The sequence below is a fragment of the Thermobia domestica genome, chromosome 5 (genome assembly GCF_964235325.1).
Source record: "Thermobia domestica chromosome 5, izTheDome1.hap1.1, whole genome shotgun sequence".
Lineage (NCBI taxonomy): Eukaryota > Metazoa > Arthropoda > Insecta > Zygentoma > Lepismatidae > Thermobia > Thermobia domestica.
In genome coordinates, this window is record NC_137458.1 from 86,883,157 (window position 1) to 86,905,738 (window position 22,582).

General features: G+C 37.8%; 1 protein-coding gene across 1 annotated transcript in view; it reads right to left on the minus strand.

Moving 5' to 3' along the window:
* Window positions 1–1,812: 1,812 nt before the first annotated feature.
* Window positions 1,813–22,582, minus strand: part of Tps1 (Trehalose-6-phosphate synthase 1) — a 42,597-nt gene continuing 21,827 nt past the window's right edge. Inside the window, exons 5-6 of the mRNA XM_081758781.1 lie at window positions 9,850–9,967; window positions 1,813–4,439 (exon numbers count right to left, since the gene is read on the minus strand). Coding sequence (XP_081614907.1) covers window positions 2,707–4,439; window positions 9,850–9,967 — 1,851 coding nt within the window. The 3' untranslated portion in view covers window positions 1,813–2,706. The remainder of the gene's footprint in view (window positions 4,440–9,849; window positions 9,968–22,582) is intronic.

The window sequence follows — 22,582 nt, forward strand, 5'->3', positions numbered from 1 at the left end:
TAGTCAAGACACATTTCATCCCAAAGAGGAATACAAGGCGATCCCCTGGGCCCAGCACTTTTTTGCTATAACCATTCATTCCTTAGTGAAATCAATCAACACTGAATTAAACATTTGGTATTTGAATGATGGGACTATTGCTGATGAACTTGAAGTAGTTCTTTCAACTGTACTACAAATAAATGAGATGGCATCTGCACTTGACCTACATCTGAAGTTGTTTTTCTTGGATCAAATGAAGCTACATGCAGATACACATTAGCTAACCGATGAAATTTACCTTTCAACTTGAAATCACAAGTTCGATCCCCGCTGTAAGTTGGAAGTTTTTGTTATATCTTGGTTGCATTGCGGATCTGAGGTTTACCCATCCTCTTTAAAATGGAAACCTTCGAAGATCAAGGGAAATAAAGGTGCAGGAGGAACTGGTCGACTCATGAAGATAATCACGACGGAGCGAACTGGTTGTGCTGTAAAAAGAGGGAACAACGAGATAAGTGTGATGGAATAAAACTCGTGTTTTCTGAGTACCGTTACTCGAAGACTAACGTAGCAAATTGAAAAACCTACGAAAACTATATTATATATATAGATCGTTAAAGCATCCAGTTAATAATGAGTGGATATGAAGGGTATATAAATTCATAGCCTCATTTTTGACTCAATTCGACTCATTGTCATCGCTTCGTTGTTCTCTGAAAACAGATAAATGTTTAATGATTGTAGCTTTTCAACTTCTCACAACTGAAATTAGAAAATGGGAGTGGAAATTGAATTTCTATAAGATTGCAAGAAAAATAAAGAAAAGGCAGGGGTCAGCGCACTTTCACGTTTATATTTCTTACTGTGAAGAAACCCAAAAAAAACGAAATTGTGCATATTTCTGCAGGAAGTAATTTAGTCATCAATATAAAGTTATTAATAAAATATTTATTTACGGAATATGAACAATATCACGAGAGTCGCTTTTCAGTAAATTGTCAGAAAAAAACAAACCACCAGGTATAAAATACCCTTCGTGGATATTTTTCTACGACAAATGCTTCATGTCGTGTCTTCAGTGTTAATGAAAAATTTATTTATAACATCTGAACAAAATTACCTGAGTCACCTTTGAAAACATGAGTTACACTGGATCAGATTATTAACGAAATATATATTTATGAAAATTATCATCTGAATCAGTTTCGAGAAAATAGTCCGAAATGCACTCATTGCTATGAATAAACTACAATTTGTAGATTTTCCTGGAAAAACTATATATCACAGTACAAAATTGTTAATGCAATATTGGTATGAAATTAATAAAATTGATAGAGTCGTTTTCGAGGAAATCGCAATTTTTTGTTATCACCCTCCAGTAAACTACCCTCGTTTGGAGGATAGAAAGAAAATTCGAGGAACTCTTCTAGAGAATCTCAAGTTCAAAATTGGGTTGCGAATTCGTTAGACGATATAATTTCTAAGCGAGTGAACACAGATTGGGACAGAAGGAAAGGTATTTGAAAGCCCTTTTTCAGTATATAGAGGCTATAAAAATGCGTGAATCTGTTGAAAACTCGGATTTATTATTATTATTATTATTATTATTATTATTATTATATTCCTGCTTCATACGTTATATTTAAGTCAAACACGACTGAGTTGTAAGCTAAATGGTAGTAATATCTCTATATATAATTATTGGTTTCAATATAAATGTAGTGTGGGCTTAAACTATGTAAATGTTTCGTCCATCTAGTAGTATGCATGGAAAGGTAAAAGTAAATCTGGTCATAACTTGGGTATATTTTTAAAATAATCACACAAAGATCCATTAGATTTGGTTTATTGATGGTACTATATATTCGTCTGTTATTGCTTAAGAACAGACTTACAATCTATAAAAAAAAATACGTACATAGAAAATAACTGTTTTGTGTTGAAAAACATCAACAGGTATATAATATCTGAGCGAAATCTCTAAACATTAACAAATATTCAAACTTTCAAGTGACAAGTCACAACATGAGTATTCTCCCTTCGAAATACACAATCTAGTTTAATTGGTCTTTTTCAAAAGTTTTAACTTTTTTTAAACAAGTTTCCTAAAGCTCCAAGAGTATTCTAGACAAAAGGAAATTGCACGTAACTGACTAGACAAAAATTACTGTTAAGTAACTGTCGTGTAAGGAACAACTGTACAAAAATAAATGCAGACAGTATATGAATACAACTACTCCCAATTCAAATTGAGACAACGGTAATACTAATTAAAGCAATGCTCATAGTCAAATGACTATAGTAACAATTTCATCATATTTATACTTTTATTAATACAACCATGATAGAAACATTATGTATGTTTATCCAATATAAAGCATATGTATGAGTTTACACTAGTAAATCATAAATTATATACAATTGAGGTATCTTGCCACTGTTACACTCGTAAAGACGCCCAAAAATATAAGTTTATACACTAAAAATACCATCTATACACTTAACATTTCGTGCTTCGTATAAACATTCCAAGAGCTTTGTACAAAAATTACATTTCAAATTTATTTTTCATCACACGTTGTGTTATATAATTCACGTCTCGACACACCTGCAACAACGTTTGACATGTAGAAAAATTATGCACATTAAAGTTCCAAAAATAATTGCATATTGTAAATAAAATATATATATTTTAACAAAAATCAGACTTTTACAAGTAGCAAACTACGGAACAAAACAGACTTCTGATTTTACCCCATTACCTAGATTGCTTCGAATTGTACCGTGTCCGTTATTAACAATTTTCGGTCCGCGTCTACTTATGTGTCGTTCCACCCATTTCAATAACGTAAGTACAGAGTCTGTACTGGGCAATCTCCGGTCGGCTGCTGTCTTAACACTGTGGGAAGATGTTACGCGGAAAGTCACTGCCATTCCCTTCAACGCTTGTATGGCATCTTCATCTGTTACGTCGTCTCCGGCAAAAATTATTCTTATCCTCTCACTCCAGTCAACACCAAATGCTGTTCTCAATATATAGATAGAAGCACGCCCTTTGTTCCATTGTACAGGAGGCCTTGCTTCTATGGCGCAATGTGCACTACCCGCATTAAACCCACCCTCCTGTATCAGTTGTTTGGCTCGCTGGATTAAGTTTGGTCTCACAGCAGTTGGTGTTTCACGATAATGAAATGTTAAGAGAGCACCTTTGTTTTCAACCCACGCTCCATCGTGGCATACTTCCTCTTGAAGTGCTTTCAACAAATCCCGCACTTTATCCTCGTATTCAATTGGCATCGGATGAACAAATTTAGTTCCGTCAGGATGAAGTATCTCCAATCCATGATTTCCTGCGTAAGTAATGTTTTCAATACCAACCATTTCTTTCACATTATTCACGTTTCTTCCCGATATAATTGCTATATATACGTCAGACATGTTCGACAATCTTTCTAACACTTTCTTAGTTTCTGGAGGTAAAATTGCAAGATCCGGGTGAGGAGCCAGTGGCGCGAGTGTTCCATCATAATCTAAAAGAAGAGCCAATTTGCTTGTATTTCCAACATATTTTGTTAGATATTCATCGAAATCGTCTATTGTTACTGGAAGCATAGTAGTAGGTAATACTTCATCACCATCTTCAAGTATTAGAGAACCCATAGCTTTGAGGAATGACTTCATCCAATAATTGACATCATACACTCTTTCTCGTCGTCTTAAGTGGTTCATTCGCACTTCCCTTTCATCTTCAGGCATTGTAAGGGCTCTATGAATTACCTTGGCAGCATCGTCTATTTCATACGGGTTCACAATCAATGCTTCATGCATCATTTCAGCTGCTCCAGCGAAAGGAGAAACAATAAGAACACCAGGTTCTTTGATTTGGCACGCCACAAATTCCTTGGCAACTAAATTCATACCATCACGGAGCGGAGTGACAAGTGCTACAGCAGCATCGCGGTAGAACGCGGCAAGTTCGTCCTGACTCACACACCCATAAATATATCGAATGGGCGACCAGTTAGGAGTTGTAAAACGGCCATTGATACGACCTACAAGCTGGTCCATTTCCTCTTTCAGTTCCTTATATTCTTGAACGTCTGTGCGGGAAGGTACAGCTATTTGAAGAAGAGTTACTTTCTCTTTGTGCTCAGGATGCTTCTCGAGAAGTCTTTCAAAAGCTCTCAAACGATGGACCAATCCTTTCGTGTAATCTAAGCGATCCACTCCCAGGATTATCTTCTGCTGACCAGTCACCATAACTTGAGGCGCTTCGTTTGCTAATTGAACGAATCGGTCGAAAGGAATTCCTATTGGAAGAGGTCGAACGCGAACAGTTCTTCCTCCGTGTTCCACAAGTAAGTTTTTCCTATCGACACGACATCCCAAACGACGCTCACAGCAATCAACGAAATTAAGGCAGTAATCTTCTATGTGAAACCCAACCATATCGCAACCTGAAAATACATTTAGTTGATTCAGAAAAATGCACAGAACAGCTTAATAAATATATATTGATGGCTAAGTAACCAATATCAAATTTTACGACAATCACCACTAAAACTTAAGTACTAAAATAATTATCATGAATTACTTAAGGTAATATTTTACATCTGTAAAAACTGCTACCTCCACGCCATATGTAAACTACCTATATATTAACCCGGGTACTAAAAAAAATCAAGAACTAGTCCTTTGTATTTTTAACCTTAACCTACTCGAAAGAAACATTCCCATTCCTAGCTAGATAGCTCAGAACTCGCAAGTCTGTCTATTGAAACTTAAGCAGCGGTAGCAAACGAATTTGGAATCAATACTGATGAACGTCTGCACTAAGGTAATTTACGTATCTCTACTGCAGTGACCAAGAAAATGGGAGATTTTAACAATTCTATTTTAATAATGCAATTACTACTAGCTTGTGACTGGCTTATCTTGGTAATTTTCCAAACATTACGCAGATAAATATTTCGAGCAAACCTTTATGCTCATCAGAGCAAAGAAAAAACCAACATTACAAATGTGTGAAAGATACTCTTGGATTTAAATGTATCTTATTACAGAAATGTACACACGTATATTATATATATATATATATATATTCCACCGGAGACTCATTTAGCAAGTACTAATTTATACGAGATTACTGATAAAAAATAAACAAGATTTAGGGGTTTTGTAAATTTTTTATGTAATATGTAAATATGAAAAGGGCATAAATATGTAATATGTATATATGAAAGAAAACATGTGCGAACAATTAACATCTGCAATTTAAATGAGTTGATGTTGAGTTTAACGTCCCTTTCAGCAGCGAGGTTATATCATACGGGACCTACTGATTAACGTGGAATTTGAACCGCACGAGCTCCCGCCGGGAATCGAATCCGGATCTCCCACGCCTCTGTTTTCACCAAATTTCAGGTGGCAAAGATCGAAAAGATTCATATCAGATTCACAAAGGATTACGTGAGGCGTGTGATGAGTCCTCTGATTTGTTGGCCTGTTACGGGATGGGCTGCGGCATCAAAGCCAACTACAAACAAAGAATACGGTGGGGCGTATTTGAACGGCTATAGATCAAACATCAGTGTAAGCATTGCAAAAATCGCTCGGAAACGGTGTGATATGTAGTGAGTGAACTGGTTAATGAACTGAATATTTCATCTGCGTTAGCGTAAAACATGCTAAACACGATCTCGACATGCATAAGATTGCAGTCAGATTGGTACCGCATGCACTGTTGAAGGTGCAAAAGTGGCACCGATCCGAATGTGCACACTTAACTTTGAACGTTACGCGGAGTAGGAGGTTACTATTCTGCATCGAATTATTGCGTTTGACAAAAGATGGGAAAGATTCTTAAAACCAGAAATTAAACTCCAGTTAGTAAATGGCGAAACTCGGCGTCTCCACTAGCGAGAAAATCAACAAGAGATAGCAACGTTGAGGTCATGATGTTAATGTTCTATGGCCACGAAGGTATTATCCTCTAACACGAAGACTGCCGATGCGGTGCAGACTATTGCGACGTTGGAGTTGGAAGGTACGGAAGCACCCGCCATATTTCTTGGGCATGAGTTCGAGATTTTGATTTGTCCCAACAATGGAAGAACCACTTCTGAGACAACATTGCAGTGATATTCTCAGCATTACTCGTGCCTTAGGGCGTCCTCTCGAAACACTAACAAGCGGGAGCACTTAATGGTATCCAATATCTGCCAGATACTTAAAAATTTATCCTCGTACATATCCTTAAAGCCACTGAAGCATTTTGTTTTGTATTTAATTAGCTTTCGACACTAGTTTTTATTATTATTATTATTATTATTATTATTATTATTATTATTATTATTATTATTATTATTTTATTTTTATTATTATTCGTTTATTTACGGAAGTTCCTTCAAATTTAGGTGTTACTGTTTTGTTCCCACGGTTATGTCGTACAGACCAACATTAGATACTACCAAAAATTATATTCAACTGAAAAAATAAAAAAGTATGCTAATAAATTTATATTTGAAGGACTCTCCAACTTAGGACCCTCAGACTTCTCTAGTTGTATTACACCACAATAAGATAAACTTATGATTATAATCCCATGAATATTAGTAATTTGGACACGCTGCTTTATGAATAGAATAGCTGTTAATTAGAGAAAATAAAATCAATTTACAGTTCACAATACTATTTTAGATCACACTTACACTAAAAGCAACTAGAAATTGCAAGTGATTTATTCGAAGTTAATTTCGATGGTGCCTGTAGGTGAATTTTTTTATTCCTTATAACGGAAGCTTAGAATATAAAGAGATCAAGTTTTCAAGTTTACTAAGAGTTAACAAAAAATTTGGTTACTTACCAATAAATCCTCCCGTGGGGAAACTAAACACTCTCCACACGGTTTGGAACAACAAGCTAGTTTCGTCTTCAGTGGTAAGCTAACAAGAATAGAAACGGATGAGAGAAAAAAGATATAGAAAAAGGAATGCGTACAACAGAATGAATAAATACTTGTATAACGTAATGGATGCTAAAATACCACGATCAGGGCACAGGGCCAAAGAACAAGCTGAGTTGATGGAAGCGCGATGTCTACGTTACGTCACTATTGCCAGATCCAAAATATACATCAAAGGTAATTAACCAGATTCTATCAATGTTACAAAAATCCAGATTTAAAGCTGGTTTATATTTGTTAATTAAGAATGATTCTTTAATCTCCTGTTGTTTCTTTGTTCTTGCTGAACCTATCACATTAACCTGTTTTATATTGTATGTATGTTAAGTGAAGCGCCACTCCCGACATTTCCTCTTCTTGTGACTTTTTTGATTGTCTACGTTCTTTAATTCGGGTGTTAATATTGCATTTCGTTTGACCTATATATGAGGAGTTACATTCACACTGAACACGATAAATAGCGGACTTATTTAGTGGATCGACAAAGTAACAAATCCGGTAAAATGTTTTGCTAAACTTTTCAGGGTGGGTACTGAAGATATATAATGCTTTGCAAGAACACGTTGAATTTTTGTCGATAATTGTGGAAAGTAAGGAACGTATCACATAACCAAAAAAGTCAAAAGGAGTTAGCATGTCGGGATTGGCGCTTCACTTAAAATAACACACACAATATACATTAGGTTAATGTGATGGGTTCAGCACAAACAAAGAAACAACAAGAGGTTAAAGAATCATTCTTTATTCGTAAATATAAACCGGCTTTAAATCTAGATTTTGACAAGATTGATCGAATCTGGTTGCCTGCCTTTGATGTATATTTTGGATCTGGCAACAGTAACGGAATAGACATCGCGCTTCCATCAACTTAGTTCATTCTTTGGTATTGTGCCCTGATCGTAGTGTTTTAGCATCTTTTACGTTATATTTATTTATTCTGTGGTATGCATTACTTTTTCTAGACCTTTTTCCTCGCATTCGTTTCTATCCTTGTTTCCTTACCACTGTAGACGAGATTAGCTTGTTGGGAAACGTGTGGAGTGTGTTTAGTTTCTCCACGGGAGGATTTATTGATAAGTAACCAATTTTTTGTGAATCTGAATCATTCTCTCATGCGCCTATATAATAATTTTACTGGAAGTACTTTATACCTGTACTTTATTGTGAAATCACGGTCAAGCTACGGCCTGTATTCCTTAAATTTCAGTTACTTTATAAAGAACTGACTTATGATTATACAAATTTTTGATACTTATATTTAGATCTTTATTGTAAGTTTTATTGTATTTTAAAATCGTTAAGCAGTATGAAGCGTATTTTCACCAATTATTAGATTTACAAATTAAGGAAAACACGACTGTTTAACTCCTTATAAATATGTCCCCTGGGAACGTTAACAAAGATTTTTATATTCCTAGTATAATGTCGGTAACCAATCTTGTTACCTTTGATGGTTGGTTAGTAATGAAACGCTACAGCTGCGAAGTTTTTACATTTTATTCAACTTAATCTTTTTCCACACGAAACCCAAACTAGAAATACAATTCACTTAAAGCAACATTTAAAAATAACAAATGTGTAACAGTTTCACCAACTAACTGAACATATTGGCTTCATCAGACACTACCTATGAAGCTAACAGATTTAGATAGTTGGCGAAACTGTTACGCATTTATTATTGTTAAATAAACGTTGGTTTCTTCAGTGAATTGTATATCTAGTTTAAGTTATTTAAGATAGTAAACGTAGTATGAACCAGTTAGTCTCACAGCATTTTATTTATTTATTTATTTTTATTTTTTTTTTAATTTGAGTGGTCACTATCACACTAACAACTACGAATACGAACATAAACGCAATCTGGGTATTCTTAACACGCATTTCATATATAAATATGAAATATAATACTGTATGAAACGCGTGTTAAAGAGTGCATTGTAGATTGAGTTTATATTGGTACTCATAGGTGAGAGTTGGAGTGGTAGTGTGGAAAAAAGATTAAGTTAAATAAAATGTAAAAATTATTTTTGTGAAACCGAAACTCTTGATGTTTAATACTGACTAGTCAGCAGTAATGAAGACAACAAGATTGGTTGCCGAAATTACACTAGGAATACCAAAAATCCTTTTCGGATTTCCAGGGCATATTTTAAGTGAGTGTTAGTTAACCTTAACAAAATGTATCAGATTCTGTCAATGTTAAACCACGATTTCTTATGTTGCAACGATAATGTTTATGTATATTTAGTTATAGGGCAAGGACAATACTCCGGTACCTTATGGTAACAAATCTTGTGGCCAGACTTGTTTAAACTTGTTTTATTTATACTGTTAGTGAGGAAGCCCTAAGTGGTTGAAGTGCATTTTTAATTTCTGCAAAATGAATAAATATTAAGGAAATAGAAAATTTAACAGTAACAAAAATAGTTTAATTCTCTGAAATAACTATCGTGATAAGTTTTGGTAATTAATAAAGTAATTTTAATCGACCTGGGACCGCAATGTTCAATTATATATGCGTGTTACAAAGCTCATTGGAAACAAGTATAAAATAATCATTAATTTTAAAGTCATCTAACAGAATGTGGGTAGCTTGAACAAACTATGTTGCAATGACACAAACACATTTGTAAGTAGTAACTGGGGACTTAACGGACACAACTGCTGCTGCCAATTATTTGTTTTATATAAATATGGCCTTATTTTTAAGTACCTAATAGTAAAGAAGGGGGGGGGGGGAGTTGTGACGAAAATTAGAGAACAGTATTATAAATATAACCGCTGACTGTAAAGCTCCATAAATGATACAATTAACGACGTTCGCCTTATTCCACAGTATCCGAGACATTATTTACACCCTCTAGTAACTAAGTGTCCTGACTCAATGATAAAAATGATCTTACCTAGCATACCCTGTAATACTTCATCATCCCAAGGAAATAAACGGAATATATCCCACGGAGGAAATGGAATATGCAGGAAGAAACCAAGCTTGCACCTAATGTTCAGTTCCTCAGCACACTTGAAAAAAATAAAGCAATAAGAAATATTACAATCTATTTATTTATACAATTTCCTTTACATAAAATAAATTCACGACCATGTACAGAAATTTCATACTGAAACCGATTATATGAACTATTAACAGTATAAAACTGTATTGTGAGAGTCATTAAATCAATACTACTATACAAATAACAAATACGGTATGTATGTATATTTTGGCCGTCAAATGGCTGGAACCACTGGAATTACTTCAGTAAAACAACAATGACTTCACATCGAAACCTTACAATGACAAACTTATCATCACGTTTTGACTCCCCAGAGTAACTAATAACGTATAAGGTAAAACAAGGTGTAAGAAAACTCATCATTACATGTCTTTTGAACCACTCAAGAAGAAGGTAGTAATATATATATATGTATTAATCCTACTTATTTCAGGAGATAGGAACGGATCATCTATTTACAGGAATTCAATACGATTGAGTAGTGGGAAAGAAAAGGTGTTACTTGAATCGCTAGTTAATCTCGAAATGTGTGAGAAAATGTACATTCACTTATGGGAATTTTATAAATTCTATCCGGTGGGATTAGGAAACGAAGGAAAAATCAATATAAATATTTTTCCTGAACCACTGGACAGAACCACACCCAATTTGGTGTATAGAAGCTTTGATATACACAAGATGAATACAACATGCATGAATGCTGGTGGGGTAAATACGAACTGAACGTGGACATGCAAGAAATCTTTTTAACGTTTCAGCATGTGAGATTCCTAACACAGAATATAAGCATCATATTCATTTGCACAAATTCAGGAAATTCCACTCCGAAAACATGGAAAATTTAATTATTGTCTCGTTTTTTCTGAACTACTACAGAGGTACAAAATTTAGAATATTCACAGGATGCGAATACTCATTCATTTGGACGACTATCTGAAATTTTCTCCACCCCAAAGATGTGGATAAGTAATTACTAACAGGTGCAATAGGGTACATATTATGAAAAATCTACCACCGATTACCAAGTTAATATGGTAGACGAAGCACAGAGGGAGAACAGATGGACGAGAATGTACAAAATTTTGTATGAGAAAGTTTTTTGATACACAATATTTTATCAAGTAACATGCTATCAAGAATACACCATTGGACTGAACTGTAATTTTCAGATATAGGTAGCTTCGAACTCCAGTGAATTTGATTTTTTGTTAATGAGTTTGTCGAATTAAAAGCAGAGGTATGTTTCAAAGTTTCCCATAATCTCAGATTCACGGGCGCTTCTGAGTCTAGTTACATTTCACCAGTTTATGAAAGAACTAACTGTTAGAAAGAATCCGTTCTAAAACAACTATACAGTTTTATTGAAACATCAACCTGAATTAAGATCTATATGAATTATAGATTAAATAAACCTTCCGGAAAACATTGTGTGGTAGAAAGGGCTAATTTAAAAGGAAAGTTCCGAATTTGTTCCTCCGTATTCATTCTCGTAAATAACCAGCAATTATCATACAATCCCACTGCTTCTGAAATTACAGAAAAATATCACTATCTCCAGACTTCACAAGAATCATAGCATCGTCTGAGATGATGAAAGGAATTTAAGCAGATAGAAATTATATATATATATATATATATATATATATATATATATATATATATATATATATATATAGAGAGAGAGAGAGAGAGAGAGAGAGAGAGAGAGCATATCATTATCAAATATTCTTTAAAACATGAAATCCTTTGAATTTAACTCTGTAACACTAACAGGAGTTACCGGTAACACCAGTTTCAATTATTACTAGTTTTTAAGCTCTGCAGTTGGCAACGCTGGTGTTTTGTCTATACTTGGTCTTGACCTTCGTTGTTATTTTGAACTAATGAGATACCCATTCATTGTTTTTGTTGTAAGCAGAGAACTTTCAAATCGAGCAGGTTGTTACTTGGGGTGGTGTGTAACCCCATGTTAGGGTTAACGTTTGGATTTTTCCAGTAGATTTTTTTATTTTTTTTTATTAAGGTTTCAATACAAAAGTGGTAAAACGAGCACACAATTCTGCTCCTACATCTTCTAAGCAATTGAACGATTGCTGAAGTTAAGGGCAAACCGAAAATAGTAAATTTCTACAACTCAACAAAAGGGGGACTGGATTCTTTTGATCAAATAAAGCACACACATTCCCTGAGTAGAAAAACAAGATGATGACAGTTACGATACTTTTGTGGAATGTTACATCAAGCTAGAATTAATGCAATAATATTGTTTTATATGGGAAACCAGAACATAATCCAGAAACCCGAAAGACGCAAATTTTTGTTTGAACTCGCAGTGCAATTAGCCATGAACGCCTCTGGCGAAACCTCCCAAAAGAGCTACGGGGATCAATTCAGACAGTTCTTCAAGCAGAATAAGGCAGAAAGAAATGAAAGAATCACACATGAAGAATAGCTTCAAAAGTCCAGATTGGAAGAACAAGTGAGATTCGGTTATGGGAGAGAGCGACTAATGAGAAAATCAGAACTGTGCGCAAAATGTCACATACTAGTTTGTAATGATTACCGGTTTGATGTGTTATAACTGTTGCAAGTAAACACCTAATCAGCAGTGGTATGGAAGCTGACATATTTTTAAACGTTTTTCTAAACTTAATATATGTCTTGTACGCGATAAATATTTTAATAACCATTTAATGTGTCTCGGGTTACCAGTAACCCCAGGTTAGTGTTAACGATTGTAAAATTTATGTTAGTGATCCAGGGTTAAATATTACCAACAAACTTTTAACGAAGAGGAAAACAAGCCTCAACAATCGCAATTTGCAAAGTATGTTTCACCCAACTAGTTATTTGTGAATTCAACATAATACATGTGCTAATTCTCAGATTCTTACGTTCAATGTACTTAATTATTTTCATTTCATGTATCAGGGGTTGGATCAGCAATCGAAAAAGCAATCCACGTCGCCTATATCACTTAAGATCAGAATCTTTCTCTTTCCTTTTTCCTTTGACAGAGAACTGCCTATGACGAAAATTTTACCCAAATGTTTGGCAAAATGTACGTATAAGGAATGAATGTGAGTGACAAGAATTAGCTTCACAACAGCTGCAGAGTGGCATAGGGTGCATTGTACTGCAACGGTCTTTTCTGCATCCGCCCATGCCTAAAATTCAGTAACAAGGCTAAAATATCAGAGAAAACATGCAAACATAGTGATAAAAGTTTAACAGTAACATTAGTAACACAGTAGGATCTTTTGCCGGAGCTACATACCAAGGATAAAGAAAGGGCCAAGTTAGTATGAAGGATGAAAGTCAAATACTTGTAGAGACTCAATTGAACTGGAATCGAAAAATGCGTATAGTAACAAAGGAACAAACACATGAGGAAGAAGAAATGAGAAGGATAAATACTTGGACAATCACAATGCAGGTACGACAAGGAGGTGACTACGAAACCGGAACTTCAGAGATCGTTCGGTGGTCATCTCTGAGCAGTGTTGGTACGTCTGCTGGTAGGGTAAAGTCAGTTCGAAGCTGTGCGTGATTAGGGCAATCCACAAGCAGATGTTGAATACTTTGTCTAGCTCCACAGTCATGCACAGTGGTGGGTGTCGCCACGAACTAGAAATCCATGTGTTACGTATGAATGTTCAGTGTGAAGTGGAGTTAAAATTCGTTCCTCCTATCGAGAAGATATTGAATTGATTTTAGTTTAGCGTCCCGTTCAGCAGCGAGGCTATATGAGACGTGGACCTACTGATTAACGTGGAATCCGAACCACATGAGCTCCCGCCGGGAATCGAACCCGGACCTCTCACGCCAAAGGCGCGTACGCTAACCGCTTAGCCACGAAGGAGCTCCGAGAAGATATTGAGTTGGTGGTCCAGATACTAAGTGCAAATTTGAATACATGTAATTTATTGCTGAGAGCCTAGTTTCATCCGAGCTGCCAGGTCTGATGTAACTGAGCAGTGAACAGAGAACAGACGGCTGCGTATGGGAAGGGGATGCTCTCTTCTTTCATGGACAGCAACTTTCGCTGCACATTCTGAATTTTCATTACCAGCTATGCCAACATGTCATGGAACCCAGTAGAATTGTACCCCACATGCCTGTGCTAATAACCCATGACAAGAAAATTCATGGACGAATTTATGTTTACTTTGCACATCAAGGAGGTAACCAAGAGCACTTAAAGAGTCCCAACAGATTAAGATCCTGCGTACGACATGCAGACAATGTAAGGGCTGTAAAATTGCAACCACTTTAGCAGTGAATATTGAAGAAAAGTCGTGTAAATTAAAACCATAAGTATGTGTAGCTGTAAAAAAAAATTTAAAAAAATTAAAAAATAAATAAATAAATAAATAAATAAATCTTCGGAACCATCAGTAAAAAATAAAAACTGCTGTAAGAGCAAGCGAAAAATGTTGAAATTCGTGAGGACTGGTGCTTGGCTGCTCCTACTGGGCCAGATTGAAAGAAATAACTGGACCAAGTATCTTCCATGGGGCTGTAGGTAGAAAACTCAACTGACAAAGGGTGAACTTCGAAGCCAAGGTCATCGAAAAGTTTCAGTGAACGAATTCCAAAAGGCCTGGTAGCGATGGAAACGAAACTTAACGAAATTAAATTAAATAGTTTTACATCCCACAGTTATGATGTGTACACTAAAATAAACATGAATTAAAATGATTGAAAACGCTGGAATGAAGAATGTGAAAGGAAACGCGAGGACCGATAATATCCACGTACACGGTGTTTGTAAACCACAAAGCTCATTTGGCAGAACGAGCTGGGATCAAACCAAAGACCCCATGCACCAGAAATTAACACTATCACTAAACCCCAGCACCACCACTGCACAGTGGGCCAGAATTAGAATCTGACTGGAAAAAAGTAGTTTTCGCAACTACGTCTAATCTACATTCGAACAGCACAGTTGTGTTAAGTAATAAGTAAGGTTTCTTGCTGCGTATCAGTAAACACGGATAACAGCATATAGTGGCGGCAGCAGCACTTCAAAATTAATAGTTCATTATCTGTTTTATAGCGCGCTGAATTGGGGTAGTATGAACGTAAGGTTTGCGGTTTAATTGCGCATGTGAAAAGGCAACGAACGATCGCAAAATAAGCTATGAGTAAAGGTATGTATATGTACTTGCAGTTTGACTAAAGTTTTGATTGATTGGTTTACGTTGCTGTTCTGTAGAAGCATTTCTAGAGAGTCGAAGTATTCGCGTATTGAAGAACTGCTATTGGAAATTGAAACTGAGATTTAAAAATGTACGTTCATGTCTGTATTGAGATCTTTCGTCATGATTTAGTTTGATATATGTATTTCGAAATACAGTTGTGATCTACTGCCCGTTCTTGCCCGATTTTTATATTTATCGTCTTTTCAAAGTTAAGTGTAGCGAGCCGGATACGCTCTTCGTGACGTGAAGAACCTGTACGAGGTATTGCGTTCTAAACCATCACTTTATAATTATGATACGAACAGTTATGGAATGTAAATTCTTTCTGTGGATGTTCTTCGCAGTGTGAGAGTGACTTTAAGTGCCTTCAAAGTGATTTCGAGAAGCGCTGGAAGCTATGTAATAGAATGACTGATAAATTTTTATCCAAATAAAATGATTGGTTGGAACTTGGAAGGACATATTAAGCTCTGATAAAGTATTTACTGGTTTCAAAACGATCTCTTGAAGCCAAGAGCATAGGCCTTTGACAAGCAAATTAGGCAGACCTAGTAAACTCTTCGAAGATCCGGAAACAAAGTCGAAGAAAACACTTGTACAACCACTCGTTACAAAGCATTCTGAGTAAAAGCTGGTGTTGGCTACCCAATGTTCATTGAGAGCTGCTGGAAAAAGAGATGTCGCGGTTGTATTAGGAGAAATCACTCAAACGACACCTAAGGGAGCAACGAAAATCAAAAAGGCTTATCATTCTCCGAAATTCTCTCAAACACTTATTCTCCGGATGAAGTCGTGGCACTTATTATAGATAACAACTTAACAAAAAGACAGTATGCAAATTTGAGACTAGGTGCAAAGGCAGAACATTGTGACATATTTCCGTCGTATAAAGTGGCGTGGGAAGCAAAATTAAAGCGTTATCCCAGAGAAAATAATATTATAGTAACTGACACGTCAGCCGAAGATAATTTACAAGCAATAGTAAATCATACAATTGAGCGCATCGTGATTTTAATGAAGATTATATTAAACAGTGCATCAAAGATGGAGACATAATGAAATTAGTGTGTGAGTGGGGTTGCGATGGAAGCAGTTGTCATAATGTATACAAGCAGAAAGTTCAAACAGAAGATAAATTGAACTAGTGGCTCAGATATTTTTGCTATCTCCTTCGTTCCCTTACAGTTGTATTCAACATCAGATAGGGAGGTTGACAAAGCAATTTTGTAGCAAAATCCCTAACCATCGTCGCCTAGATTTTGTCGACCAATTAAATTATTGTACCAGAAAAGAGAACTGAACTGTCGAGAAAAGAGGTATGTTATATGGAAACGCAAATACGTAATTTAAAGCCTACTAATGTACCAATTCAGGAAAAGGAAGTAAATGATATCCCTAAACTTGTGTTCACAATGGTGAATGGGAAGATGTGAAACTCTGTTACAGAAACTTCCTCCTCAAACGTACTCCTTGAAGGCACTTAAAGTCACTCTCACACTGCGAAGAACATCCACAGAAAGAATTTATATTCCATAACTGTTCGTATCATAATTATGAAGTGATGGTTTAGAACGCAATACCTCGTACAGGTTCTTCACGTCACGAAGCAGTGTTGGGCAAATTTCAATTGAATTAACAATTAACAATTAATCTGTAAATTTAATTGTTAATTGCAATTAACAATTGAAATAAGTAATGGTTAATTGTTAATTGCAGTTGGCCATTGAAAAAGGAGAATCAATTGCAATTGATCAATTGATTGAAAATAATTGCAGTGGAAAGTAATTGCAATTGAATTCTGTAATTCAATTGCAATTGAAATTAATTGGCAATTGATTCAATTGCAATTGATTTCCACAGCAATTACTTTCAATTGATTGATCAATTGCAATTGATTTTCACTGATTAATTTTCAACACTGTAGTTCAGAGAGGGCGTGGGGCAATGAAAACTTTAGCCACAACCAATTGACTCACCTCCCGTCGTGACCCACGTCCCACCGTGGCCCACTCTGATCCACCACCCATCATAAACCACTCTTACCCACTGTGACCCACAGACCCACCAAAACCCATTGTCATCAACTCTGACCCATGATTCACGCCCTCTTCTCTACTGACTAAAGAGTTTAAACTTGTAATAAAACAAGCCTATAAAATTATCACTCATCGGAGTTTGAATTTCTACGATCAATCGCTCAAGCACCGCACTAATACAATAACGGCGGATCTGACCTTTCTAATATAAATAAAATAGAGTGTGTTCGTGTGTCTGTGTGTCTATCTTTGTGCGGCCTGTGGACGAGACGAATGGACCGAAACTTTTCAAAATTTGGTCACGGGTAGCTTGGTCTAGGCCCCAGACCAAGACGAAGAGTTTTTTTTTTTTTTTTAAATTCCTTACTAGGGGGTCTCCAGGGGATGTTTACCGGGACCGGCCTGGGGACCAGAAAAGTCGACCGAGAGTTACCAAATTTTGGTCAAAGATACCTTGGTCCAGGTCCCACACCAAGGCAAAGCGTTTTCAACAAAATTCGAACCAGGGGTCTCAGGGGGGCGTTTACCGGGACATGTAAAAGTAGAACGATATCAGTGTCGATTTCATAGTTTTCGCGGTCGCTGAGATCAATGGTGAAACTCCGATCCATTAACTTCCAAATACACCGTATTCGGCTGCGGGCCGTGGGTCAACGGGGAGGGGGGGGATACCGAAACGTAAAACTAATCTAAAATGACCGATATAAGTGTCAAATCCATGGTTTTCGCGGTTGCTGATATCAATGGCGACACTACCATTAGCGATGACTTTCAAATTCATCCACCGTTGGGGGCGCGGTAGCTCAGTGGTAGAGCGTTCACCTCTGGTGCTAGGGGTCCCGGGTTCGATCCCAGCCCCCGCCAAGTGAACTTTGTTGTGGACAAACACCGTGTGCGTGGGTTTTTTCGGGGTTCTCCCACTTTCTTCATTCCACCATTTTCATTCATTACTCATCATCACCGTCTCCTTTAGCCTAACCGGCATAACCGTGGGACGTAGGGTTGCGCACGAGACAAGATTTGAGGCTGTCTCGTCTCGAAAATGTGCTGTAAAAGTGATGTCTCGACTCGAAAAACGTATATTTTTCTATTGGAAGAGTTGTGTCTCGACTCGAATTTTCTCAGAAAAATTCTGTCTCGACTCGACTCGTGCGCATCCCTGGTGGGACGTAAAACTCAAAGATTTCATTTCATTTTTTTTTTTTCATCCACCGTTGTATGCGGGCCTTGGGTCACCAGAGGGGGGATTCCGAGACATGTAAAAATAATCGAAAATGACCGATATTAATGTCAAATCCATAGTTTTCGGGATAGCTGAGCTCAATGGTGAAACTCAAGACCGCGTTTACTTTCATATTTAGCCCCCATCAGCTAAGAAAGGGGGCATTATAAAGGGGATCACGAGACATGTAAAAATAATCCACAATGAACGATGTCAAATCTGTAGTTTTCGCGGTGGCTGAGATCAATGGTGATACTTTCATTAGCGATCATTTTCAAAATTTAGCCACCATTGTATGCGGGCCGGGAGTCACTGGGGGTGGGGAATTGCGAGACATGTAAAAATAATGGAAAGTGACCGATATTAGTGTCAAATCCATAGTTTTCGCTGTCGCTGAGATGAATGGTGATACTTCCACAGGCGCTGACTTCCAAATACAGCCCCCATCGGCTGTGGGCCAGAGGCATTTTTTTTTTTTTTAATTGGAACCAGAGGATTATAGGGACTTTTACCGGCATATATAGAAAGTAGTAGAAAATGGCAGATGTTAGTGTCACATTCATAGTTTTCGCGGTATTGATTGGGGGTTGGTGGGGGCCAGAGGAGATTTTTTCACAATACGAACCAAGGGGGTCTGAGGGGTGGTTCACCGGAACATGTAAAAGTAGTAGAATTGATGTCGAATCCATATTTATTGGGGTTGCACAGACGTATAGTGACACCCCCGATAGTGTATACATTCAAATTCAGCCCCCATCGGCCTTCCCAATGAAAATACATGTACGTTGTTGGATATATATTCACACAAAATATATCCAATTTTAGAAATGTTTTTAATTGTTCTCCCGTTGTTCAGTTCGTTTACATTGATATTTTATCTGATCCATGCGAAGAACGGGCATAACAGCTAGTACGAAATTGCAAAGTGTTTGTTATGGAACAAATTACAATGAATTCAATTATATAGATAATAATTATAATTAATAATTATTTCCTTGTTGAATTATAGATACTTTTCAGTGGAAAACTGAATAAAATTTAAAAGTCCCAAATCAACGTAAAGTAGACCAACGTAAAGGAAAAATTATAAAATTTTCCATATAATTAAGCTTACAAACTTAAATGGAAATTTAGCTTAATTACAAGGAAATTTTTTGTGTCGTTTTGTGCGTCTATTTCCTCGTTGTCTGCGTCACCGGAAATGGGTCAATGTTATCCTACAAATATGGCGGAACAAGTTAGTGCTGTTCCGTCAGGAACGATTTCGAGGTCGTTTCCTTCACATCATCTTGTGCGTGTTTTCTACCGTTTTGTAAGCCTATTTCCACGTTTTGTGAATCAGTGGTAGTGGGTCAAAATGGGCATTCAAAGTGGGAAGAAAAATGATCCACTCTCCCACCAGTATCGAATTTCAAGGTCGCTTTTTCGCATTGTTTAGTGCATGTTTTTACCGTTTCTGCGCATATTTTCACGTTTTGTAGTCCAACGAAAGTGGGTCAAAGACGACCTACCAATATGGCAGAAAAAGACATATCCATTCCACTTTCAAGGTCCATTTTGACCCTCTCCCACTGATGCACAAAGCGACACAAATCATGCATAAAAAATGTGAATAAAACGACCTCGACATTCGATGGTGACGGAACAGCATTATGTTATTCCGCTATACTTGTAGGCCCTTTTGACCCATTTTCGTTGTCGCACTAAAGTGGAAATAGGAGCACAAAACAGTACAAAGCAGGCACTATACGATGCGAAAGAAACGACCTCCAAATTCAATAGTGGCGGAACAATGGCTCTATTTCCTCACACATTGATGGACCATTTTGACGCATTTCTGGTGATGCTCAAAACGTGGAAGTAGGCGAACAGAACGGTACAAAATACACACTAAACGATGCGAAAGAACCAACCCCGAAATTCGATAGTGGCGGAACAGTGAGCCATTTAACTCCCACTTTAAAGCCCCGTTTAACTCACCTCGGGTGATGCACAAGACGAGAAATAGGCGCAGAAAACTTAAAAAAAGGGCACTAAACGATGTGAAAGTAACGATCTAGAAATTCGATAGTGTCGGAACAGTGGGTCATTTTCGTCATACTTTGGAGGCCCATTTTGACATACTTCTGGTGACGCGCGAAACGTGGAAATAAGGACACGAAACGGCACGAAACATTCACTAGTCGATGCGAAAGGAAGGACCACGAAATTTGGTAGTGGCGGAGCAGTGGGTCATTTTCGTCCCACATTCGAGGCCCATTTTGATCGTCTTCCAGTGACGCACAAAACGTCGAAATACGCGCACAAAAGGGTACGTACGCGATGTGAAATTAACGACCTCGAAATTCGATAGTGGCGGAACAGTGGGTCATTTTCGTCCCATCTTGGAAGCCCATTTTGACCCACTTCTGGTGACGCACAAAACGTGGAAATGGGGGCACGAAACAGCACGAAAATTCAGTAGTCGAGTAGTCGATGCAAAAGGAAGGACCTCGAAATTCGGTAGTGGCGGAGAAGTGGGTCATTTTCGTCCCACCTTCGAGGCCATTTTGACCGTCTTCCAGTGACGCACAAAACGTCGAAATAGGCGCACAAAAGGGTACGCGGTGTGAAATTAACGACCTCGAAATTCGATAGTAGCGGAACTCTTGGTCATTTTCGTCCCATCTTGGAAGCCCATTTTGACCCACTTCCGGTGACGCACAAAACGTGGAAATAAGGGCACGAAACGGCACGACACATTTAGTAGTCGATGCAAAAGGAAGAACCTCAAAATTCGGTAGTGGCGGAGCAGTGGGTCAATTTCGTCCCACCTTTGAGGCCCATTTTGACCGTCTTCCAGTGGCGCACACAACATCGAAATAGTACGCGATGTGAAATTAACGACCTCGAGATTTAATAGTGGCGGAACTCTTGGTCATTTTCGTCCCACCTCGGGGACTCATTTTAACCTACTTCCCATGACGCACAAAACGGAAGTAGACGCACAAAACGGCACAAAACGTTGTGAAGGAAACGAACTCGAAATTCATTGGTGGCGGAAGAGCAATAATTTGTTCCGCCATATTTGTAGGCCCATTTTGACCCACTTCCGGTGATGCACAAAATGTGGCAATAGGCGCACAAAACGACACAAAACGCACAAAAGATGCAAAACAAAGTACCTCGAAATTCGTTGGTGGTGGAACAAGTTAATGACGCCGTGAGCACCAATATAAGTATATACTGTAGTTCTTACCAGGGGGCGCGGTGGATCAGTGGTAGAGCGTTCACCTCCGGTGCTTGAGGTCCCTGGTTCGATCCCAGCTCGCGCAGTTTGGACTTTGTGGTAGACAAACACCGTGCTCGTGGATTTTCTCGGGGTTCTCCCGTTTCCTCCCACTTTCTTCATTTCATTCATTTCCCATCATCACCGTCTCCTTTAGCCTAACCGGCATAAACGTGGGACGTAAAACTAAAGATTTCACATTTTTTGTAGTTCTTACCATCAAGGCTGAGAACTGCACGGTCCAATTTTTTAGCCGAAGTAGAAATCCAACCGGAATAGTGATGATGTCAACCGGCCCGGCTCGGTTCAACTGAGCGTACAGCTTGAGCTGGCTTGGTTGGGATTATCCATCGACTGGGCTCAATTGAGCCAATGGCTTGAACCGGCTCGGTAAAGACGAGTTATCGACTCGGCTCGATTGGAGCCAATGGCTCGAACCAGCTCCGTTGAAACGAGTCCATAGGCTGGGTTCGAGTTAGCTTAACTAAGCCAATGGCTCGAACCGGCTCGGTTGGGGTAAGCAATCAGCTCGGTTCGGTTCGGCTCGAGCTGGCTCGGTTGGATGAGCTGTTGGCTCGGCTCACTTCTCGGTTCGGCTCGATAAGTGAATGAGCTGTGAGTGAGCCGCTTGAGTCGTTGACAACCCTAAACCCGGGTCGAGCAGTTTTAAACATGTTTGGCTGGAGTCCCATAACTTCTAACAATTTTTGGCTCGAGCCCGAATACTTGCTCCTCCTGAACTCAAACCAAGAACCTCGTGATCGATGTCCTTGCCTCCTGAAGATTTCTTGACTACCGAGATCGACAGTTAACTAATTTTTAGTATTCCGATACAAACCACCTATATTCCATGTTTATACATGTACACGGTGTTATAATAATAATTAGTTAT